The sequence below is a fragment of the Xenopus tropicalis genome, chromosome 7 (assembly GCF_000004195.4).
Source record: "Xenopus tropicalis strain Nigerian chromosome 7, UCB_Xtro_10.0, whole genome shotgun sequence".
Lineage (NCBI taxonomy): Eukaryota > Metazoa > Chordata > Amphibia > Anura > Pipidae > Xenopus > Xenopus tropicalis.
The window spans coordinates 42,173,947-42,200,622 of NC_030683.2; the positions used below are offsets into that span (position 1 = coordinate 42,173,947).

General features: G+C 39.6%; 1 protein-coding gene across 3 annotated transcripts in view; it reads left to right on the forward strand.

Moving 5' to 3' along the window:
- The first annotated feature begins 428 nt into the window (after positions 1–428).
- pald1 (phosphatase domain containing paladin 1) overlaps positions 429–26,676 on the forward strand; it is a 125,413-nt gene continuing 99,165 nt past the window's right edge. Inside the window, exons 1-2 of one of the 3 annotated variants that reach the window (XM_012966393.3) lie at positions 429–547; positions 786–866. In XM_012966393.3, the coding sequence (XP_012821847.1) occupies positions 847–866 (20 nt within the window). In that variant the 5' untranslated portion in view covers positions 429–547; positions 786–846. 3 annotated transcript variants of the gene reach the window in all.

Here is a 26,676-nt window from a genome sequence, read left to right on the forward strand (position 1 = left end):
CACATTATTTTCAGACACAAATACTACTTTTATTACATGTAATGTTTTATTATATAGCATCCTATCAAAGGCAGCTTCTTTCCATAATTCCCCTTTTGAACTCTCTCCTGGCTTCTTACTTTCCAGCTTTTTAATCTGCATCCTGGTAAATGAAAATGTTTCACTAAACTGTTGAGTTGAAGTTCTAAAGGAGATTTATCTGGAAGGATTATTGGCTGAGCTCCCCTCTCTCTGTAATACCTTGTTCTACAGCCTGAGGGATATTTCTATGTCACAGGCAGTAGAACATGCAGCAGTAGCCTGTCTGACTAGGAACAATAGCAGTGAGCAGGCTGTAAGTGTAAGTGTGTGGGCGCCCTGTGTTCCCCTGATAACCTCCCCCCCCCCCCACTAATTCCAGCGGATGGTTGTGTTCCTGGGAGGAGCCTTAGCGCTGAGAGGAGAGAGCGGCCACATCTGTAGAGTGCAGGAAGAGACAATACCATAGGAGCAGGGTACCCAGCGCAGGGAGAGGGAAGAAGTCACAGAGCAGCGGGAGCTGAGAGAGGCAAGGATACCGAGCAGCTTCCTGCCCAGCTGTTGGCGCTTTTCCCTCTCGCACACTCATTTTAACCCTTTTGGTTCTTGGAAGCTTTTTTCCCTCTGTTGTGTCAGTGCTGCCAGAATTTCTTCCCCGTACCCACACACTTTGTTCCTATCTTGCGCCTTCTCTCTCCCCCTCCTGTGCCATATAACCGGCTCGCTTCTTCCTATTAGACTTACGTCTGGCATTCTCCCTTTTGCAGCAACTTCCACTAAACTCGTTGTCTCTTGGATACGGAGCCGCTCCTTTCAGCCCCAGGAGCCATGCAGCAGTCCCAGCCATGGTAGGCAACACTTTCTTTGCACTTCTAAATCATATTAAACCCCTGCAACAGGAATGCATTAACCTCTGCACCGCCGGATCCTGGGGCATATAGAAAAAGTCATACATAGGCTAAAGGGCTGGTTTACCTTTATAAGCAGTGGTATATTAAGAACATTTGCAATTTGTAATTTTTTTTTAAATATTTACATGTTTAATGAGCCTCTTAGGTCTTGCAATTTAAATTGCTATCTGGTAACTGGGGCTTAATTATCCTAGCAACCAGGCAGTCCTATGGAGGATCAGTAGGAGAGGACCTGAAAAGGAAGATAAGGAATAAATAATAACATTAAACCATCACAGTCCATTTGTCTTTTGGTTTCCAGGGTCAAGTGTCTGTGACAACCAGATAACATTTTGCAGTTGCAGATGAGCAATAGGCAGAAGAGAAGCGCTAATAATTCAGATATTATACAAATAAATAATTGAAGACCAAAATAAAAAGTTGCTGAGAATAGGCTGTTCTAAAATATACTAAAAATTAAAGGACAAGCAAAGACTTTATCAACTGGGGGGGGCAATTTTTAATTACCACCCAGTGATTATAATCACTAACCTCAGAGCCCAGGCCAGTAGTTATTTGCTGATAAAGGTACTGGCGAAGGTAAAATTGTATTTAATGCTGCACTGCCATCTTGTTGCCAGTCCCAGGGATTCCTTACATCTGCTAAAGGCTGTACGCACATATGGGACACTAAAAGAGGAGCTTTTGCTCTACTGTGTGTACATACAATTTCTGGTGACAAGAATAGTACCCTGGGATATTACTCCGCAAACAGAAGTGCCAGCCCTGGGTTTGAGGTAAGTGATTATAATAACTGGGGGTGCCTAACACATTGGTATCCCCGAGTGATTTAGCCTTTGCCTGTCCTTCTATATAAAGATGAACATCCCCATTAACAGCTTGCTAAGCATTACGGGTATCCTACTTATGACATCACTAGAAGGCATGTGCAGGTATAGGACCTGTTATCCAGAACGCTCAGAACCTTGGGTCTTTCCATAATTTGGACCTCCATACCTTAAAGGTACTAAAAAATAATTTAAACATTTTAGTCCAATAGCATTGTTCTGCCTCCATAAGAATGAATTATATCTTAGGTTGGATCAAGTACAAGGCACTGTTTTATTATGACAGAGAAAAAGGAAATCATTTTTAAAAATGTTAATTATTTAATTAAAATGAAGTCTAAGAAAGATTGCTTTAACATAATTTGAAGCTTTCTGGATAACAGATTTCTGGATAATGGATCCCATTCCTGTATTATTATATGCCATATAGGATTAGACCCCAGCCTCCAATTCATAGCCAAAAAAATGCTGTATTTTATTACTTTTCAAACTCAAGCCCTCCCATCCTTCATAACCCTGAAAACATCCTATGAGTCTTGAAAATAAATGAGCTCCTTTCAATGCCCTGCCAAATACTTGTTCTCTATCCATTATCTTAAATGCTTCAGCTGACAGTGTTAATAGAAGGATTTCCTTTAGGCACCAATTAGGGTGGGAATTCCTCCGCCGAACTCCGAAAAACATTTTTTTCAACTCACACCAGGTTTTGCTGGGGATATGTAGTATTTGTTTTTGGATGTGTGAAAAAATGTGGAATTCAGTGGGATTTAAAGACAATGCTGATCCGGTTCATTTATATTCAGCACTATCATTGGCACCTTGTTCCAGAAACAGTATAATTAAAGTACAGATTAACACAAAAGTCTAATCTAAAATATTCACTTTAGTGTTAATATAGGATTAAACATGGTTTGTGTTGTATGATGATGATGGCTGGGAATTCTTGGTGCATTATTTCTGGTGTTGTCACAGGGCTTGGATTTTTGCAGTCAGATTGTGATGACCTCACCTTTTTGGTTTTTCATTGGCCGCTTGTAACTGGAGATGTTAGTGGGAAAAAATGCATGCGTTCAGCAGAAGTAGAGAAGGTTTGGGAATGAACCGTTTCCTGAAAATATTTCTGGCGCTAGGCTTCCATTATCCTGAAATGCTTCATTGAACCATCTTAGTTTGGGTGTCTTGGTGTCTTGCCGTATGTACGTTGTGTATATAGATTTATGTTAGCTCTGTATTTGTTTAGTTCTTTTATTAGGGCAGGAAAACAAAGTCTTATTTTTAGGGTAAAAATCCAAATAACATGTTAAAGCCAATAATAATTGATATTTTTGATATATACATGAGGTGACCAGCCAGTGTCCCCCCTGCTGTGGTTGAATGAAAACTCACAACATCCCCTGGCCACCACAGGCTGTTGGCTGCACTCTAGTAGTTGTAGTTAAACAGCAGATGAAAGTATGCAGGTAAGCATAGTTTATGCAGTTTTTGTTTTGGTAGCTGCTGCTGCTTCAGCCTGCTTGCATTGGCCCCCTCCCTCGACTTCTGGAGCTATTTACAAAAAAAAATCCAAAGTGACATCATAGTTTTGCAACATCTGCTAACCACCTGTTATTGTGGTTGTTCTGGACAGTGACATCACCAGACTGACATCAGTATTATGTTCTGAAATATCCACATAAGGTGGCCATACAGGGGCAGATTTAAGCTGCCAATTCAAGTCCTTAAGAAAAATTTGGTAGCTTATCTTCCCGTGTATGGAGACCCCTCGATAGGTCTCCCCAACCGATATATGGGCAAAAATTGGCCAGGTGTTGAGGTACGTTTGATTTTCCCATCGGATCTGAGACCACATTGGCTCATTGATGCGGTTCTCGCTTCAACAGCTCCTATACCCATAGTTGTAATTCAGTTGAATTAGCCTAATATTGCCCATCTTAGGTGGGCATATTGGGAGAAAGATAAGCTTATCTGGCGATGTTGCCAAACGAACGTATCGTAACGTGTATTGCCACTATAATTTCTGTGGCAGAGCTGATTATTGGGCAGAAACTCACAACATTTGTAACCTAAAGGGACAGACACACAGCCTTTCTAGGAGTGTTGCAATAGTGCCAATGTTAGGGCTTTATCATAGACACTGTCATTTCAGCATCCACAGCAACTTTGCTAAGCAGCTACATGGACGCAATATCAGAACAGCAATAAGAAAGCTTTGTGTCTGCACTCCCCTTACTGCTGCTTTGACTTCTTGCCAATGTTGTTGCCTGTCATTATTGGTACTCTTACAGTGCATTCCAAATCAGATGTTAAGTTCAGAGCTCTCAGTCTCTTGCTCTATGTATGGGCTAACTGTTCCTCTTAGCACATGTGCCAATGCAGTTGGTAAATGAAGCATTAAGTGGCCATACAGTAGCTTATTGGCCTGTGTATCGTTCTTCCGACAGGCCTGCATGACCAATAATGTACAATGTACAATGCTTCATATACAAGCAGCGATATGTAAATAAATCTATAGATACATACCTACTACATACCTCCTTGCCTGATCAGTTGTGCATTGTGCCCCTGTGCAATTTTTATTTTATATTTATGCCTGCAAATGTATATGCAATTGATGGCTATGTCATATACAAGCATTCTCTCTGCCTGTGTGTCACCTATATTTTCTCAGAGGCAACTTTCATGCAATTTACTAAATGGTGCATCAAATTGATTCATTAGGGGTCATTTAGAACACAAGGATGAGGGTGAAAAATGCTAAAAAAGACCCCTGTTTTTTGCACTTCGCACAATGCCCAGAGCTATATAGGCACAGGTCTATGCACTCCTGCAGGAATAGCAGAATACAGAGACAATACTTGTAACTGTCTTGCCCCACAGCTTACAGGTTGCCTAGGGGCCAATTAACTCTGAGTTAGAATCCCACCAAATGTCCCTATGGCCAGTGCAAATCATTGTAGTGGTAATTAAATTATCAGTGTCATGCTGGGTATATTGAGTTTCATTGATTTGGCTACAGAAGTATCTTGTTAAACAGCTGCAGGTTACAACGTAGATGCAACAGGGACCTTTACCCCCTTGTGGTTTTACTGTTATTGTTCCATGGCAAGAAATTTAAGCAGAAAGTTATAGACTGTTCCCATAATTAATGGAGACATAAGTATCTGCATTTGCAGATGTAAAAGAATTCTAGGGTAACAATCATCCCTACCCAGTGCTCATTTTTCTGTTATTTAACACAGTAAGATTGTTAGTCCAATATGCCAATATTACATTGTAGAAGGGCAGATATACTGTTTTTAGGTGTTCCAAGCCATAACAAATCTGTTTAATGCCACTGATGATACCATGGAGAAAGAAACAGTTAACGGTATACACAGAAGAGGCAGGATTCTCATTGAAGGGTCCTCGTGTAATAAGTGCCTCCAGTCCCGGGAAGCTGGGAATACCAATATACATACCAATATGTATATATTTGTAATTGAAATTAAATTCAAATTTGCATTGATCAATCCCCTTTTTTGTTTTTTTGTTTATAGAAATATATATAATTTCTTTAACTCATTGAATTTAATAATATAATAGGTGCTATGGATTTCACTGTAGTTTTGGCATTATTATATCTTTTAATATAATTTGTACAATATATACCATTGAACATTGAAACTATTCTTCAGCTCTTTTTGAGAATATGTCCTTTTATGTGTCAGTATTTCCTTAATTTTAGCAAACAGCTGTATGTATGGGATTTTGGCTAGTAATCAGATCCTTGTAATCTGAAGTCAGTTTGTATCAAAGGTCAAATTTTGAGACATACACATTTGGCAACCATCATATCTTTCTAGTTGGAGGCAGTTGGCATTATGCCCAGGGATGAGCCCATGTTTGGGAACCTACAATGCGTGTCTATACCTGAGCATGACAGGATTTGCTTCAGAGTATGCAAGGTTTCTTTACCTAAGCATTCCAGCATTCTGTTTCAGAGGGCCCAACCTAAACAATCCTATTGGTATCCGTACAGGTTTTTGTTCCCTAATGAGCCCCTGCAATCCTTATATCAGTATATTGTGGGTGCTAAACAAGTGCATGTATAATAATAATAGGTACCCCATAAAGCTGGATGTGCTTGGTTTGAATTATTATTATTAACATTTATTTATAAAGCGCCAACATATTCCGCAGCGCTGTACAATAAGAATTGCAGGATAATCTAATCAGTTAGCTGCTGGGAGGGCTGGGCACATACAGGCAAATCTTGCTTTTATGTTTTTCAGGGTAGTGCAAAAAAAAATAATAAAACATGAATTGTAGAGATGTAAAATCAAGGTTTGATTGTCGTGGGACTGTTTTTGGTTAAGCAAAATGAGATTCACCTATCAATAATGGTTACACATAGTTACTACATGGTTACATTTAAGTTGGCAATGTGTCCCCTTCAGAGCAAATCAGAAGCTTATCTGTCTGTATATGGGGCCCACTGATAGGCCTGCCCAACTGATACCTGATAATCAGGCATGTTTGAAAATCATGAGGAGGAGCCCAGCAGATGATGAGGAGTCCATCAGCACGTCGACATGGCCCTGGCCCAGCAGGTCTCTGTAGGTCCCAGTGGGTAATCTGATCGTCGGCCCGAGGACTTTGAGAGAACTGGAGGGGATGGCCAGGAATGAATGGAAACAGAGTAACAGTAATGTGTCACTATGCCTATGTAAACTCTAGTGTTGGTCATATTTTCTAATGCAGGTTCCCGCTGCCTCCCGCCAGCTCACCACTTATAACCCTGTGTTGATCTGTGACATGGAGCATCTTCCTGTGTTAAGTCGCACTTGGAAGGAGGGCCAGTATTCTGATAGACTGGGAAACTGTTTAGATTTGTCCTATAGCCTATGAAAACATTGCTCTGCTACCAAGAATGGCATCGTGCACAAAGCTGTTTTCCTCCATGAGCTACACTAGGGTTTATATAGACATAGTGACACATTCCTGTATAACCTGGATCGTATCACTGAAGGGGGGCAAAAGTTTAGGGAGGCTAGTTAGTAGCAAGTTACAGTTGTGTGGATAGCATAAGGGCTTGAATAAGTATTTTTTCCATAAATTAACACAGCATCTAAACCCCTCAGTAGGGCATTACCATTGACTCTTTTTGAGAACTTTTTAAAAAGTCTACTAATTTGCGCAGTGAAAAACTGTGCACAAACAGTCGGATCAACTGACACAGTACCATATTGCAAAAAAGTCTTGGTAATTTAGCCACCTGTAGCTTGTTGGGTGGAAGAATATAACACTCAAAATCTCCTTCTGTGCTATAACCCTTAGGTCTGTGACAGACGGGGAGATTAGTCGCCGCACAACAAATCTCCCCGAAATGGCATCCCACCGGCTGTCACAGCCCTTAGTTATCTGCTAGGGGTTTGCTAACTTCTTTTCCATTGCTGTATAGCTCTGCAGCTCTGCATGATTTAATTTGTATCACTGAGACCTGGTGGGATGAAAACTGTGACTGGGCCGTGAATTTAAATGGTTATACACTTTTTAGGAGGGACAGAGAGATTAAAAAGGGTGGGGGGTTTTGTCTTTATGTAAAGTCAGATTTAAAGCCATGTAATAAAGACATTACCAATGAAAACGTCGAATCTCTTTGGGTAGAAATTTCAATAGGGCTGAAGGTCACAGAAAATGATCATTGATCATTGGTGTATGCTATAAACCACCCTGTATAGATGAGGAGGATGAGACCCAGCTACTGTTGCAAATGGAGGAGGCTTCACAACTGGGTCAAGTTGTTATTATGGGGGACTTTTATTATCCGGACATTGACTGGAGTAATAGTAACATAGTAACATAGTAAGTTGGGTTGAAAAAAGACATACGTCCATCAAGTTCAACCATAATGCCTATATATAACCTGCCTAACTACTAGTTGATCCAGAGGAAGGCAAAAAACCCCATCTGAAGCCTCTCTAATTTGCCGCAGAGGGGAAAAAATTCCTTCCTGACTCCAAGATGGCAATCGGACCAGTCCCTGGATCAACTAGTACTAAGAGCTATCTCCCATAACCCTGTATTCCCTCACTTGCTAAGAATCCATCCAGCCCCTTCTTAAAGCTATATAATGTATCAGCCAGCACGACTGATTCGGGGAGGGAATTCCACAACTTCACAGCTCTCACTGTAAAAAATCCTTTCCGAATATTTAAATGGAACCTCCCTTCTTCTAAACGGAGTGGGTGCCCTCGTGTTCGTTGGAAGGACCTACTGGTAAATAAAACATTAGAAAGGTTATTATATGATCCCCTTATATATTTATACATAGTTATCATGTCACCTCTAAAGCGCCTCTTCTCCAGTGTAAACAGACCCAACTTGGCCAGTCTTTCTTCATAACTGATACATTACTCATAATACCCTCCCCTAAGTCATTTATGAACAAATTAAACAAAAGTGGACCCCGTACAGAACCCTGAGGGACCCCACTAAGAACCTTATTCCAAGTAGAGAATGTGCCATTAACAACCACCCTCTGTACCCTATCCTGTAGCCAGTTTTCTATCCATGTGCAAATGACTTCACTAAGACCAATAGACCTTAGCTTAGAAAGCAGTCGTTTGTGGGGAACGGTATCAAATGCTTTAGCAAAATCCAAATAGATTATATCTACTGCATCCCCACTGTCCAGCTTCTTACTTACCTTATCATAAAAAGCAATTAAATTGGTCTGACATGACCTGTCCTTCATAAAGCCATGCTGATTACTGCTCATAATGCCATTCTCCACTACATAATTTTGTATGTGATCCCTTAACAAGCCTTCAAATAACTTGCCCACCACGGATGTCAAACTTACAGGCCTATAATTGCCAGGCTGAGATCTTACTCCCTTTTTAAATATGGGAATGACATTTGCCTTCTTCCAATCCCTAGGTACCATACCTGATGAAAGCGAGTCTGAGAATATCAGAAACAAGGGCCACTGCAATTCTGCCCCTAGCTCTCTCAGTACCCGAGGGTGTATTCCATCTGGCCCAGGTGCCTTGTTTACATTTATTGTGTGTAACCCTTTAAGCACCATATCCTGTGCCAACCACTGTGTAGTTGGAGCTGAGGCAACAGTGAACCTATTGGGTGGGACTTGGCCCTCTGGCTCCTCTACTGTATACACAGAAGAAAAGAACTGGTTAAGCACATCTGCCTTTTCTGTATCCGCTGTAACCATATTGTTACTATAACTCAATGGGGCCACACCCTCAACCTGCATATTTTTACTATTAATATACTTAAAAAACTTTTTGGGGTTAGTCTTGGCCTCGGCCGCGATGTGCTCCTCATTTTCTATCTTTGCCTTCCGGATTGCTGTTTTACAACACTTGTTATAGTGTTTATAATCATTAAACGCAGCTACAGTCCCCTCTGACTTATATTTCTTAAAAGCTTTCCTTTTTCTCCCTATTAACTTCTTTACCTCAGAGTTAAGCCACATAGGGTGATTCTTAACACTTCTACTTTTTCTTATTAATGGAATGAATTGAGAACAGTAATGATTTAATATCATTTTAAATGACAACCATTTCTGCTCTGTGTTTTTATCAGAAAGCATAATGCCCCAATCTATGCCCTGAAGCGCTGCCCTTAAGGAGCTAAAATTTGCCTTCCTAAAATTCAGTGTCTTTGTTGCCCCCGTGTAAATTTGTTTCCTGCACCAAACATCAAATGAAATAACATTATGGTAACTATTACCCAGGGGTTCAACCACTTGCACATTTGCTTTACGTTCTGGGTCATTAGAGATCACTAGATCTAGTATAGCATGGTTCCTGGTTGGCTCCTCAACAACCTGTGACATAAAATTGTCATGCAGCAAGTTTATAAACTTGTTCCCATTTACTGTCCTGGCAGTACTATTGCCCCAGTCAATATCAGGGTAATTAAAATCCCCCATTATTATCACTTGCCCCAAACTAGCAGCCTTTTCTATTTGCAACAGGAGCTGGGCCTCCTCCTCTTCGCTTACATTAGGGGGTCTATAGCATACCCCTACAATTAGTTTGGTAGATTCTTTACTATCTGTGAGAAGCTCAACCCATAAGGATTCAGCTCCCTCTGTTACCCCCATCACTTCCTCCTTAATATTTGCTTTTAATTCCTGCTTAAGGAACAGACACACTCCTCCTCCTTTTCTATTGCCCCTGTCCCTCCGAAACAATGTATACCCCCCAATATTAACAGCCCAGTCATGAGACTCATTCAACCAAGTTTCAGCAACACCAATCACGTCATATTTCCGCTCCAACGCCAGTACCTCCAGCTCTCCCATTTTACCAGTCAGACTCCTTGCATTGGTAAACATACATTTAATACTGGTTCCGGCGTGAGAATGACGTGTAAACAACTTATGGGCCTCCCTGCCATTATCAGTATCCCGAAGCAAGTCTCCTCCCCCATTTTCCCTTACTATGCCCACTACCTCATCTATCCTGTCTACCACAGAATTTCCCGCTGCACCCTCCCCCCCCACTCCTAGTTTAGGAGATGCTGGAATGGCAGTTGTCTGCCATTGTCATCTACTTGGACTTCGCTAAAGCATTTGATACAGTACCTCACAGAAGGTTAATGATCAAATTGAGGAATATTGGCCTAGAACATAATATGAGTTATGCACTTTGGTAGAAATAATATAAACGTGAACTATCTACTGAATGGTAGTTTGTTGGGGGTATCCTTAATGGAGAAGGATCTAGGGGTTTTTGTAGATAACAAGTTGTCTAATTTCAGGCAGTGTCATTCTGTGGCTACTAAAGCAAATAAAGTGCTGTCTTGTATAAAAAAGGGCATTGACTCAAGGGATGAAAACATAATTTTGCCTCTTTATAGGTCCCTGGTAAGGCCTCACCTTGAGTATGCAGTGCAGTTTTGGGCTCCAGTCCTTAAGTAGGATATATTGATGAGCTGGAGAGAGTGCAGAGACTGCAACTAAACTGGTAAAGGGGATGGAAGATTTAAGCTATGAGGTTAGACTGTCGAGGTTGGGGTTGTTTTCTCTGGAAAAGAGGCGCTTGCGAGGGGACATGATTACTCTGTACAAGTACATTAGAGGGGATTATAGGCAGATAGGGAATGTTCTTTTTTCCCATAAAAACAATCAAGCACCAGAGGTCACCCCTTTAGATTAGAGGAACGGAGCTTCCATTTGAAGCAGCGTCGGTGGTTTTTCACGGTGAGGGCAGTGAGATGTGGTAATGGCAGATTCTGTTAATGCCTTTAAGAGGGGCCTGGATAAGTTTTTGAACAAGCAGAATATCCAAGGCTATTGTGATACTAATATCTAGAGTTAGTATTAGGGGTTGTATATATAGTTTATGTATGTGAGTGTATAGATTGGTAAGTATAGGTTGTGGGTGCTGGGTTTACTTGGATGGATTGAACTTGATGGACTCTGGTCTTTTTTCAACCCTATGTAACTATGTGCAAAATATAAACAGAGAGCCAGAAGGCACAACATGTGGGACTTCTGCTTATCACCTCTGTAAAGTATATTGTTCATGAAAGAGACACGCTATTCCGCTACATTTGGGAACTGGTCTGAAATAAAATAATTGATGTTTTACATGTGGTTCCTCTTTAGATGTGATATTAGAAAAGCACATTGTGGGGTAAAGTAATTAGAGACTGGTAGTATGAAAGAGTTCTTTCTTTGAAAATAAAGGAAACTAAATGTGTCCTTAGCTGGACTGTAGCCACATACAGAAGAGCTGTTGTTTTCATTGTATATCCATTAATGTGCCTTTAATACTGTAGATCCTACAAAGGCATAATGTAGGTTTGGAGATTTAGGGAGGCTCAAGCAGCTGTCTAGGGAAGGATTATACCATCATACTTACAATTGCTTTCCATGCTTTTGCTTTATTCATTTGTCAGTCACCAGGACCATCATGACTTCCAAATATTTATAGTGGATAGGGCTTTATAGGTATTAGGGGCAGGAACAAACAGTGAATCAGAGCTGGCAATGTATATGAACATGTCTCTACAGAATTTTTTTTGTCACCCTAAATCCTTTTTGTCTCCTCCCTTGTTTTCCTTGTTTTTAATCCACAAAATATTGCACTCTAGAGGGAGATTAAATAAATGCTTTCATGTCAGCAAAGTAAATAATGGCCAACCAGCAAGTGAAGCTGCCAGTAGCGTTGTTACTAGCGAAACAGCTGGGAGCTTGGTAGGTGTAAACTGCAATAACAGAAAAAGTTAAAATACCTTATAGATTGGATAAATAAGAGGGTAGAGCCAAATCAGTAGAAATACAGCACCGCAATTTTCATTGTGTTTTTAAAGGACCCCTACCCTCTTTCCAACCCCCAAACACAGTTTAGCTTATGTTTGGTCTGGATGTTGGGGCCACAACTTAGACCCAGTTTGGACCTCATTGTAAAAAAAGCCAGCTCTAAGCCCTTCTCAGAATGCGTAAACACCTGGTATAATGTGCAATTGAATTATCCCAGGCTTACCATACATGGACCTGTATAACCCCTTTAAAGCATTTTGGTTTGGCCCTGTCAATGACATGCCTGAAAATTGGCCAGATATCTAGAGGGCAGATAAGTAAATCCTGTCAAGACACTGGTATAGTCTTCACCAAATGGATCTGCATAGGGCCCACCTTATGATTCAGTTCTTGGGCCGTGGACCAAATGATCAGTTCAGCCAGTTAGTGGCCAGATCAGCAAAAATTCTGCTTTACAGATGATAGAATCTGTGCCTGTACATGTACTGAATGCCCAGTTTAACATACTTGCATTAAAAAGAATATGTTTAAGCATTAACCTAAGCTACCAGCAGGTGGCAGTGCAGGTCGGTCCTTTTCATAATGCCACTGGTGCTGGTGTGGTTTGATCAATTTGCTTATTTATAGAAATACCAATAAATTACATTGTTCCTTAAAGTACTTTTATACAAGCACTGAAAAACTTTTGGTATTTCTGAACAGGAATGGCATCCAAGAATTATCAAATCGGTGCCCAAAAACCCTGAATGCTTTTCATTTGATTGCTTCAACTAGCAGTTTCATATAGACATAAAAGGTTAAACTTTATAGACATGTGTCTTTTTAAACCTAAATTACTAACATACACACATGCAGGTAAAAAATAAATGGAGCTTAGTAAGGTTATATATAATATAATATTATATATATTAAAACATATATTATAACACACACATATATATAAGAACAAATAGAGCACACCCTATAGATGTTCAAACGCCCAGGGTGCTGGCAAAAAAATTATTATACAGACAGTGAGTCGCACACACAGGGACTTTGCAAAAAAATCACACGTTTATTGAGAAAAAAAAGGTCCAACGTTTCGAGCACCAACTGTGCTCTTATGCTATATGTTATAATATAATATGTTATATATTACTTTATGAACTTTTCATGAAATTATTTCTTAATTAAACAAGGAGAAGCAGCCATTAGTAGAAGTGTATTATTATTAAGCAGTAGGGGTCCCTTAATCATGAACTGACTGCACCCTATGAGCCACAAATGTGATAGACAGTCTACAGGCGGATGTACTACTGAGACACTTTGGTTTTATACACCACAGTAACAGTAACCTGTTTCCTCTAGTTTTATGCAAAACCAGCTCTGGAATTTGATATAAAGCAGCATCTTGTATTAAAATACAAGCAAGAATACACAGTGTAAAGACTTTTATGACGACAGGGCCATGAGCACCTAGGTGCACTAATGATTTCCTGACGGAATCACTATGTTTGACATAAGTCATAAGGATGCTGCTCCTTTGCAGTTTGTTTAAAAGATTTTTCTTCTGGCAAAACCAGATGGTGCTGCATTTAACTCCAAGTTGCAAAGGTATTATAACGATTGTGTAACTGCAATAAATGTAAAAGAAAGCATTAGATACAAACAGCAAACATTTTAATCAGACGTAAGAACTATACAATATTTGTTGGGGAAACCTAGGGGTGTATTTACCAAAGAGTAAAATTACAGATCTGTTTATCAATGAGTGATAAACACATCTTTAAAAAGCCAATAGAAATCTGTAAAGAGTGTTAGAATCTCACTCTGGTGGCCTGTGCATATGCCAAATCTCAAGATGTAAAGCTGCCCAAACACGTACCAGGAATATGGTACAAATCAGTTTTTTGTACTGGTATGGTAGGCTGACTTTCTTGACCAATATTCATGTGCAATGAATATTGGTTGGTTCATGGATTTGCCATGCTTTAAAATCTAATCTGCTGATGCACAATATCTGCCAATAAATAGTGCACCAACAGATTAGGAAGTGAACGTTCAGATCCTGTTCACTTCCTGCTGTTCTGATTGGTTAGGCAGAACCATAGATCGGTAACTATTACATGTATGGCCTCTTGTATGCTCTCCATTTCTTCAGCTTACAAGCTGTTTGTTTGGATACAGAGTAATGGTCAGTGTATAACCTCCATAACCTTCCTCATTTAAGACTTGAACATTCTGAAGAAAATCATTGTTTAACACTAAATTTAACACAATATTTGTGGATGACTGATGGCATGTTCCAGCAATAAGTACTTGGATTCATAATATTTTATGTGGTTGTATTGGGTACATCATATGTAAGACATTGTACTATTCCCAGAATGTTCCCACCTGATTAGGGAGATGGTCATCTGGAGGTTGGTAATCAGTCAACAGATTAAAAAACAGGGCTATGTACCACCATGGGTGGCTAACCAAGTAACTGCATTTCCATTAAACTGGGTGTCAGTTTTTAAGATTTGTCTTTGCACCGCAATAGTTACCCAACTATACCAAACTAAGATATAGATATAATAATATTTTAGGGACATGGAAGTTAGGCCTGCCTCAAATAAAGATTTACTACAATGATGTGCCTCTTCAGTATGAGTAACTGGTACACGCATAACCTGTACTAGGCCTTGATGCCAAGGGCCATGCATAACACACTCTCTGCAAGTACCATATGCAACAACTGTAGTTTTATTCCATGGTACAATATATAACAGTTGTGAAAGGACAGGGTATGGAGAATCATGTTGTTTGGGAAGTGGAGTGTTCCATTCAAGTAAGCATAATGACTGAGAATCTGTGCTAATATCTGCTATTTCAGGCTGCATCTGTTGATTGTTATGATCAGAAAGTACCGTGTTTCCTAGCTTATCATTCCATGCACATACAAAGCCGGTGTTCCTTCCCTTCCTTTGTGCTCAGGGCTTGGACAGAATTGTCAAAGTGCTAGAAAGGAGAATCCAGAAATGTTTACAGGAAATGCAATGGCTGTGTTTTCCAAAAATACTTATTATACATGGTATTTGGAAATTTAAATGTTATATAAAATTACATAAAAGCACGCACGGGGACTGCTTTGGAAGCAGCTTAATAATTTTAAACTAATGTTATATTGAAAAAAAGGTTTCATGGTAGGAATAATTTATTTATTGTTATTCTGAAGTTGTGCAAAATTTCCTACTGCAGCCGCAACTTCGGAATAACGAAGCAATGTGATGGCCTTTCCACCGGCAACTATAATATTATATTTTTATTGTATTATTGAATGTCCTATTCCTACAACTGTGCAGATGGTCTTCATTATTTATTTTTTAGAGTTTTGAATTAATTGCCTCCTTCTTTTACATCTTTCAAGCTTTTAAATGGTGTCAGTGACCCTAACAGCATAAAAAATGCTCTGTAAACTTACAATTTTATGATTACCATTACTTTTTATTCCTTATCTTACTGTTCAGCCCCTGTTCTATTCATATTCCAGTTTCTCATTCACACCACTACCTGGTTGCTAAGGTAAACGACCATAGCAACCAGATAGCTGCTGAAATTGCAAATTGGCAAGCTGCTGGACAAAAATCTAAATAACTGAATAAACCACAAAAGTAAATAATGAAAATCAGTTGGAGATTGTCTCAGAATATTAATGGCTATGTCATGCTAAAAATGAATTTAAAGGTGAACTACCCCTTAAAAGCACAAGCAAATTTTTAAATTTTTACTTTGCTTTGAAAAAAGTTTGGCAGTACTGCTCCCCTTGTTGAAAAAATATATATAAACATATATATTTTTGTTCTGCAGGGTATATTTACCTTAGGTGAAGTGACTTTTCTAATCTTATGCCCAACCTGCCACTGCCCAACCTCTTTGCATTTGCCCATAATTAACTTTTTTTTTTTTATAAAAATGCTGACAATGAGAGGAGCTATGTAGTTGAAAGGTTTAAATGCAAATGTGAACAGGATCAAGTAGTTTTTACTTGTCCATTAGATTTACTGACTTGAGGTGACATGCTGGGAACAAATGATATTCGGAAAGTCATGTTTGTGCATCTTAGGCTGATGCCACACCAGGCGTAGGGCTGATTTTTTCGGCAAGCGGAAAAACGCTTGCCGAAAATTCAGCCCTACGCCTGCTACTTGTGCCTGCACCCGAATGAATGGGATACGCTCGGGTGCAGGCACATGTAGCCGATATACGCACGAAAACGCGAGAGAATGCAAAGTCTCGCGTTTTCGTGCGTATATTGGCTACATGTGCCTGTACCCGAGCGTATCCCATTCATTCGGGTGCAGGCACAAGTAGCAGACGTAGGGCTGAATTTTCGGCAAGCGTTTTTCCGCTTGCCGAAAAAATCAGCCCTACGCCTGGTGTGGCATCAGCCTTAGATCTTAAAGAGATATTGACACCAAAAATTAAACCTTTTTTACATATATCATAATGTTGTCTTTGCATGCTATTTATAAGTTTGTCTTAAAAGTATTTGCATGATGCTTTTACATTAACTATCTGATATGGGGCCGGCCATATTTGTGCAGCAGGAGTCCGTTAGCATTTGTAGCTATAACTGACAGACTGAGAAGGGACAGTCGGGTTGGCAAACAGTCAGGTTTAGGGAATTTCAAGTAACAATTACTTACAAAAGCAGCCCTATCAGCGAAAAATGATCAACATGACTTATAGGTAACTTTTTATGTACATTAATATTTTGAAGAGTAGTTTTTTGGTGTCAGTATCACTTTAATGAGAATGTGCTAAGGCATTTTCAAGAGGAACTGAAAGAGACCTTTGCACCAATAGACACTACTGAGCATTTCTGAAAAGAAAGGTTAATGACAGGGATATCCTTAGTTCCTTTAAAAACTACAATAGCAACACACCCCATAATAATCTCTGGCAAGAACAAACTGTTGGAAAGAAAAGTACTAAAGGACAGGTTAGGGGAATCAGACTGTACAAGACACTGCATTTTTACCAGAAGCTAAGATGTTTCAGCAGTGTTTGATTACAGTTTCATCATCACTTTTAGTCCTATTGATTTTTGCAGGCAATAAGCATACCTCCCATCTGCCCCGATTTTCGCAGGACAGTCCCGATTTTGACAGCTCAGCCCACAATCCTGGATTCTTACTGCAAAATCCCTCATTTCCCTTTGAACTTTAAAAAATATACAATGTTTTACAAACTTAATTAAAAAGTAGCTTTTGGCAGAGAGCCCAGAAACTCAACAAGCTACACCTGCACTTAGATACAATTGTAACTAATAAGCTAAACAGGTCTCTTGAGGGAACTGAGATTTGCATCTTAAAGAGCAATTTCACCTTTTTTAACAAAACTGTAATAACACATAAAACAAGACCCCAAAACCCCCAGAAATATGTTCAAACTTTAAATAACCTGATAAAATTTGTAAAATGTGAGTGGTATTTAGGGTGTGTGGTCACAAAAATGGGCATGGTAGGAAAATTTTTGCTGCTGCATTTATTTTTGTCCCTCTTTACATTTTTCAAATGTTGGGAGGTATGCAATAGTCCCCTTTCATGGTATTGATAAAAACAGTAAGGCAAGTTATTGTTCCTATAACATTTATTAGTAATACAAAAGGCAAGCTGTAGTTTGATGGGAATGTGCAAGTGGATGCCCTAAAGTTATTGTTCACCTACAACTCCCAACATCACCTGCCAGCTCACTTGGCATGTATGTTTCAAATTGCTGGGCCTTTGCGCCAAATTGATTGCTGTTGTTTAAAAAAAGCGAAGCGAAAAAGTGATATGTAGCTTCTTTCGTGTTTTTCTCATAAATAACCAAGAAATAATGTGGTTGTCAAGTGAGTGAGACAGAAAGTCCAAGACAATGTTTGGGTGAGTTGAATTTTTAGACCTTCTTTCCATGGTTTTCTATCAGATAGGAAAGATGGGCAGGTGGGGGTTGAATTTTAGATGTTAGTCAAGAATGGCTGGACCACTCCCACTCCTCTCTGCTCAGATCACAAGCTGCCTGTCAGTACTGAGCCATTCATAATCATTCCCCTTTAAATAAACCCATACCTGTATTTCTTTAGGCATTTTATCTACAACTTTCATGGAGATCATCTGGTTGAAGTTGAAATAATAAGGGCTAGAATATGGATCTGGCCTCTGCTTCTGTATGAACTATAGTAAAATGGAAAGTTGTGCTCACCACTATACAATTTTAAATTACTAGGTGGAGTTGCAGTGAGGGTGTGATGCGGACAAAAAGTGACACCTCACTATAATCAATGTCTCTAGGCACAGCATAGCACAATTTTTACATAAAATGTGCGAGGAAGCCAAATATCTACAAAATTACAAATGTTTTCCAAAGTCTTCCCCAACCTACCTTGTTGTAATATAACATTATTTATAGAAGCGCCATATGTTGAGTGGTAACTCTACAGAAGTGCACAGTCCTAGAAGCCTCTGTTCTATTAAGGCAGACAAGGTTGGGGCAGACCTTGAGGTAGAAGCAGAGGCAGGTGCCTTCACAAAAAATGCCAGTTGATGCTACCGGTGCCTAATAAGTTGCAAATTTTTGTTTTCAAAGGAACAACACTAATTTTCCAAGTAACGTAAGGTCAATACTGGGCTGCTGCAATCTGCTGGTCATCAGATTATGACCTATTTAACCTTTATTGGCACAGTACATAACAGTTTTCCCATGAAAAGAAAGAAGGAACACAGAATCTAACAGGCAACCAAACTTACATCTAAAAGTTTGAGTGGATTTTCTTAAAATGCTTCAGAAATCCACAAAAAGATTCTAATTAGTAGCACAGCATTTCACACCAGTGTGTTCTAACAACCTAAAATACACCTAATCTCTATGATGTGTCCTGGGTAGGATTTTTTTTTGTTTTCTTGACTGCAGAGAGGTCATTAATAATCTGTATAATCTGATGGAATGAATCACTCATACCTAATTGAGGATAACCCTAATAAATGGATCAGTAAGACTTACTTAATTGGCCATTTTTTCCCCTCAGCTTTAATGTGCTTTAGTAAGAATCAGTCTTGGCTTAGCATAGGAATATCATTATTCTTTAATCTTTAAAATCATCTGGTAAATTGTCTCATGGTTATTGTAATTATTTGGGAATTACAAGAGATCTAGGAGATTGTGATATGCACTGTGGTGATATCTGATTAAAGGTGGCCATACACGTGGCGATCTGACGATGTTTTGTACGACCATCGGTCGCACGAAACATCGTAAGATCCGCCACACACCATTCAGGGCTGAATCGGCAGGTAAGGAGGTAGAAACAATAGGATTTCTACCTCCTTCTGCCGATTCAGCTCTGAAAGGAGAATTTTGGTCAGGCGCCTTCTATGGCGCCCGATCAAAATTTTCAAACTGGTCCGATCGGCGAGTCGTCCGATATCAGCAGCTTCCTGCGATATCGGTCGACTCGCCGACATGCCATACATGCACCGATTATCGTACGAAACGAGGTTTCGTACGATAATATCGGTGCGTGTATGGCCACCTTTAGGGAATTAGCAGGCCATAAATCAACAGTAGCAGCAAAAGAAACAGAATGCATCTCTGTTCAGGTCAGGGATCCCCAACCAGTGGCTGGTGAGCAATATGTTGCCCTCCACCCCCTTTGATGTTGCTCCCAGTGGTCTCAAAGTAGGTGCTCATTGAGGCAAGTTTTGGGAGCACAGAGACACAGTTTTGCCTCAAGCAGAACCTCCTGCAGACTAGCAGTCCGCACGGGGCTAGCAATTAGCCAATCACATCCCTTATTTGGCATCCCCAAAGAACATTTTTCATGCTTCTGTGGCTCACCAACACTTTTTTATATCTGGATGGGGATCCCTGGTTTAGGGTATTGACACAGAAATGCCTTTGATTGCAGTAGCTCTCTCAGGGAAAATCGTGGCTGCTGGTGATGGTGTTTTGATTGCTTTGGTTCTTCCTAGGAGTACCGTAGCAGCCAAACACTGCCTAATGGCACTGACCTGTTAGCCAGGAAAAGGGAGAGCTGAGTTTTCTGAGTTCCTAGTAGTATGGGTCAGGACAGGTGAAAGAGGTCTCTGGAGGAGACCTAGGGGCACATTCATCAGAGTACGAGTTCGAATCCTGAAAATGCTTATGAAAAAATCGGAATAGTCACGATAATATTGTATTGGCGATCCGAAAGTCACGAAATTTTCATATCGAACAATTGTAAACGGCAGGAAAACCTTTCCAACTTTGATCCTTCTGTGCATGATTTCGGAAGCCTCCCATAGGACTCAATGGCACTCTGCAGCTCCAACCTGGCCCAAGGAAAGTCACGATACTAAAGCTTGAATGAATCCGAAACTTTCGTATTTGGTGCGACAATACGATTTTGTTGCACAAATTTTGTACGAAAAAGTTGCAGGAAATATGCACAGTATGACCAAATACGAATATTTTGTATTTCGTACCTGTCGTACTTTGATAAATGTGCCCCCCTAGCGTTGTTCTTAGGGTTTAATTCTCATTTAAGATCTTTCTTCTTGTAGCTGTAGATCCCAATAGTAGCATAGTGCTTTACAAAACAGGAGGTAAAAGTGCCATGAATATTTTTTATTTATATTTCTAATTAAAAAGAATCATAAAATTGGGTTCATTTGTGGAAATTGGCAAAGGTGATTTACAAAGATTGTAAGTAACTAAAAGAGGCTTTTAAATAGTTTGAATTGTATCTCTTTGTTTTAATATGACAATAAGCTTTACCTGAAAATTATGTTTCCAAAACTGAAAGTAGGTAAGGTGAAGCTAAGCCCAGATGAAGGTACATTTAAAGGACATGTCAACCCCCCAAAAAATGTTTTTCCTAATAAAAAAAACTTTATTCTAAGCAACTTTGCAATATACATTTATTACATATTTGCAATGTTTTTTTTAGTTATTTGTATATATAACTGCTATTAAAAGCAGTGTCTGCCTGTCCTTTCTATTCTCTGCCCTGGTGGCTCTGGCGTTTGAAACAATGTTACACAAGCCAGCAGATTGACAGCCCTGTCTTGCTGGAGGAGCCTGCAACATTGTTTAAAAAGTAACAACCAGGAGTTTAGCAAATGCTGCTTTCTATAGAAACTATGTTTACAAATAACTTTTAAAGCGTTAATAATTTTTAACAAATTGATATTGGAAAGTTGCTTTTTGGGGATGTCCTTTAAGCAACACTTTTTTGTCTTACAACCTGTCGTGATGGGTTTTTGTGAACAGTAGAAAGAGGAGAACAACCAAAGTGTTGTGAGCCCACAAGAGGAAATGCTTGCACTTATTTTGTGTCTTCTCCACTTTGTGTCATTCCCACCTCTCTGAACACCGCTCATTTTTACTTCCTGTTAATCTGATTGCCCTGATAAGGAGGAAGGAGCATGGACACACATTTCAAAACAGACAGCCTCTGGGGAGGAAGTGAGTCAAAATAAATAGATTAATAGCCAAATAAACCTTCTTGGACTGATGTGAGCTGTGTAGTCCTATGAGTGTAATAGAGCAAGGTTGTAATGTAGTTTGATGTCTTTTGCAGATGGCCCATGTCTGTTACAATCTCATTTAACCCACTTTCAGCCAAACAATCCTGCCAAATAAGCAGTGTTGTTATTACTTGTTAATAACTGAAATGATTATTCATGGAAGCGGACAATTTTCCTGGCTTTGATAACTTTTATTATATGATATTGCTGTTGCAGATGCTGGAATGAATGTATTACTCTATGTCTAGCATACAGAGAAACAATGAACAGGTGCAGCACTTGTGGTTCTTATTGCCTAACAAGACCACTCCTTTCACCACCCTAGCAGAACATGGGCTACATGAACCAGATTGCTATATGATTGCTTTATGAGAGTGTGCATGATAACGCAGCAACTAAGAACTGGGTACCTAGAGCTCTATAAAAGTGACATTATTGGCACACCATCTTTGACTGGCCATTTGATGTGTATCAGCCTTATATATAGAGCCATTATTTAAATACAGGTGTCAGTATTTTTCAAAATGAATGCTATTCCTGTATTTAGATGCTTATGGGCCCCAGTTAAAAATTTGTCCCAGGGCTAACTCCACAATCTGCTCAGGCATGCATGCCCCCATTTACCATAGATTTTAAAAGTACTATATTTATAGGGGCAGGTGAGCGATCCCTGCACAACCACCAAGCTTTTGTGCCATTGCAAGGCAAGCTGCAGAGCACAATGCTCTATGCATAATCACTAAGGGTGTAATTTGGTACCACTTAGCCCACTTGTATTTGCTTCTTGGGTAAAAATAAATGACTCTAGTACTCTAGTGTGAGCCAGAACACCTTGCCAGGCAACATGTAGTATGTAATACATCAAAAAAAGTCCTTAAAAACGTAAAATATATGGCACTGGCCGTTAGGTTCTTGACAGCTGGTATTGCTATATTATTGCCATTGGTAAAACCTGAGTGCATAGGCCTTCCAAATGAAAAGCATTTTAGAATAATCTTAGCATCCTTCAAGGCATACACTGCAAAAATGTTACTTACCACCGAGGTGTAAATATTACAGATCCTCATTGCATTCTATTCTATATTCCTCTAGTCCTCTCACTCCAGCTCATCTCTCTCACAACTCCTTCTAATGAAATAGAAAAGTGGGAGAATTATACACAACTTTTCCAAAGTAGTAGCTTATTGGTTCTAAGGCTTGGTTCATAGCAAATAATGCAACTGTCACTGAAGGATGAATACTATTTACATTTATTAGAACGTTGTGAGCACATGATGCCCAAATCAAGATTAGTGAGACGTGTGAACTGCATGTGCGTTGGTTTGAGCACAATTAGAAAGGAAGACCTAAGCTGACCTTAGGATTGCTGTGTTCTATACTAATTGAATTACAAGCATGGGAATCATAAAGGCAGGAATTTCCTGGAACAAAGATTATTTTTATTGCCTGATATTTAGCATTGTGCTAATGAAACACTGTAAGAAGTTTCTCCCTCTGGTCTTACAAGGCATGTGACCAAAGTAAAAACATATTATATAGTTTTGTACCTGACTGTCCATCTAGAGCTCCACTACCCACCATGGGATTTTATGACCCTAGTCTGGGTAAGATTGCTTCTCTATTGTTTTGTGCATGATCATCATTCTAAGAAAACCCAGGCCACAAATTTATGGTATGCCTTTGGTACCACTGGGATCTACTGGTCATTAGCTTAAAGGTGGGCCAGATAAGAGTTGGTGAGTGCCCATTATCTGTGAGTTATCAGGGCCTGCTGATCCTCAAACCTGATTTGGCAGGTTTCAAATGTTCATCAGATGATGCACCATGTCAGCCAGTGTAGATGAAGTTAAGAGGAGCCGTAGTTTCTAGGTCAGAGAGTGTACCAGATCAGACTATATATGATCACAATGAGACCATATTTTTTACAGGGATCAAGGACAGCTTTTTGTGCAAGATTAAAAAGTAAGCACTATTCAAAGTAATAGATGTTATTTGAATATGTAATTGGAGAACAGGAGCACAGGAAAAAATAACAATGATAACATGCAAGCAGGAGTGCATAATGCAGTGATCCCAAACCAGTGGCTCATGAGCAACATGTAGCTCACCAACCCCTTTGATATTGCTCTCATTGTCCCCAAACCAGGTAGTTATTTTTGAATTCCTGACTTGGTGGAATGTTTTGATTGAATAAAAACAAGATTTACTACTAAATAAAACCTCCTGATAGTAGCCTCCTGTGCATAGAGGTTGCCAAATAGCCAATTTTAGCCTTTATTTGTCACCTCCATTGACTTTTATGATGATTGTGTTGCTCTCCAAGTCTTTTTACATTTGACTGTGGCTCACAAGTAAAGGTGGCCACACACGTGGCGATTTTCGATCTTTCGCGCGACCATCGGGCACACGAAAGATTGTTCCAATCCGCCCCTAACGTTCAGGGCTGAAACGACAGATATGGAGGTAGAAACAATAGGATTTCTACCTCCTTCTGCCGATTCAGCCCTGAAGGCAGATTTTGCTCAGGCGCCTTCTATGGCGCCCGATCAAAATCTTTTAACCCGCCCGATCGGCGAGTCCACCGATATCAGCAGCCTCCTGCGATATCGGTCGCCTCGCCAACTTGTCATACACGCACCGAATATCGTACGAAACGAGGTTTCGTATGATATTATCAGTGTGCATATGGCCAGCTTAAGAAAGGTTGGGGACCACAGGCATAATGTGTGGTTTGTGACCTATATGTAAATCTAAAACCGATGACCAATAGATCACAGCAGCCTAGCACTGTCCACATTTTCATTAAATAATTATTTTTTGAGGTTTCATGCAATGCAGGGAAGTAATAAATTCCATGGCAGTCTAATGTTTGAGGTCATAGACTTGATGCAATAACTACAAAAATTAGAACACTCACTGGCAAAAGCTGAGCATCCTTGTGTTATGGTATTGATAATATAAATGACAAGCTTGAATTGTGTCAGATGGTTGTCGTTTCAATAACTCGTGACATTACTAACATGTTTGCGGTATGAAGTCTTGTAGGAATTACTAGGCAAAGGAAATTTCACAACAGCTGACACGAGCAGATTATGTTAATTTGTTATATTTTGATTTACCATTAGGTGTGAGCAAAGCTGAACTACCCACATGCTTAGATTTGCATGTTTCTGTAATACTTCCTTAAAATCATCTTCTCATGCACATACCATGTACTGCACTGTGGGTGCATGCAAAAGAAGTAACCCGGGAGGAAAGGTGTGGGAGGTGGTGCACCCCTAGTATTACAACATGTATTTCCTCCTTTACATTGTTTTCACACAGCAAGTAACACAAAGAACATTTATACTGGGTTTCGTCATTACTCACTTCCTTCCTATTAGAGTGCAACCTCCTTGAGGTGCATCCCTTTTAAGGTTTTGGTATCAAGAGCTTGATGCTGGAATTATAGTTGTTTTCTGATCCTGTGTTTGCAGTGAAAGCTATGTCAGTACAGAACTGAATTTGTTCACAAGAGCTTACAATTTAAGTGATTTTCTGTGAATATAACATTTAACCTAAGAGGTAACCTCTTGGTAATTACCTTCTGCAGTCCACCATGCAAAAAGTCCCCAGTCCCCAAGCCCCATGCCTGTCATTTATGGAGAGAGTTGCAATTTAACAACAGCTAATGGACCAATAATTGGACACCCATAGTGTATGTAATGAAAACTTCTATCAACCCTGCAGTTATACCACTTTACTCCCTGTCTTGAAAAAGAGTATCCTGTTGAGCATCTGAGACTTTAACAGTGGCTTCTCATATAATGCTGGGGGATTAGTTAGGCATTGTTGTGATATTATTTTTAATTACATCAAGTCCAGTACTCAAACAATGTACTTTTCCCTAAAACACTGCCACAGTGTGTCCCTGAAGTATAGTTAAAGAGGCAATTTGTGTCTGCTAGTAAATATGATTGGCTATAATTATTCTTCTCCATTATCTCAGATCTGTGCTATTTTTATTTAGTAGAATTACTGCATACTCTTTATAAATCTGAATTTGTGCAGAACTGCATTTCCTTTCCTGTCCAGATCTTGAAGAAGAAGAAAAGGTATTAACATTTTGGTGCTCCTATTAGCAGAAAACTGCACTGGCCTGGGGTACCAGCAAGTGAGTGATCCTCTTCCTTCTCCTGTCTTCACACTGCTTGTGCATACACAGTAGGCTGAAAGGACAAGGCAACGCAAAATATAATTTTTTGCCTAACAAAAGAAACCAAAATTCTAAGCAGCTTTGCAATATACATTTATTACAATTTTGTAATGGTTTTTGAGTTATTTGTATTTATAATTGCTATTAGAAACAGTGTTTGCCTGTCCTTTCTATTCTCTGCCCTGGGGGCTCAGACTGTTGAAACAATGTAACCCAAGGCAGCAGACTGACAGACCTGTATTGCTGGAGAAGCAAGACCTTTGCAACATTGTTTAAAATGTAACAACCAGGAGTTCAGCAAATGCAGCTTTCAATAGCAATTACATTTACAAATAACGTTTAAAGCGTTACAAATTTTTTAATTATTTCATATTGGAAAGTTGCTTAGAATTATGTTTTCTTTCATTATGCAAAAAATAATTTTTGGGGTTGACATGCCCTTTAACAAAAAAATGGCTTTTTCTCTGTACTGGCCTGGGATCACAAAGAAAAAACCTTTCCTGCGAGCAGGAAGTAGATAACTTGCTCGCAGGTACCCCAAGCCGGTGCAGCTTTCTGCTAACAGGGGCACCAACCCAGAGTATTAGGTAAGTGAGTAGAATCATTTGGGGGGTACCTAACATCTTGGCACCCCTCCCAGTGATCATAGCTTTCCCTCTCCTTTAAACACTGCTATTACATGGGAGATGCATTTTTAAGTGTTCCCTATTAGCCAAATCTTATTCTTGTAACTGGATGCCAATAATGTACACATGCTACAGCTCTGATTAGTAATTAGTTTATTTGATTACCACATGACTGCACAAAAAAATGTAAAGTGTACTTCTGAGCTGATTGCTATCAGCCATGCAACATATTTTATAGATGTTCGGTATAAAAGTAATACTGGAGCAGTCCTGCTAGGCTACTGAGAGATAATGAGAGTTGTAGTTCTGCA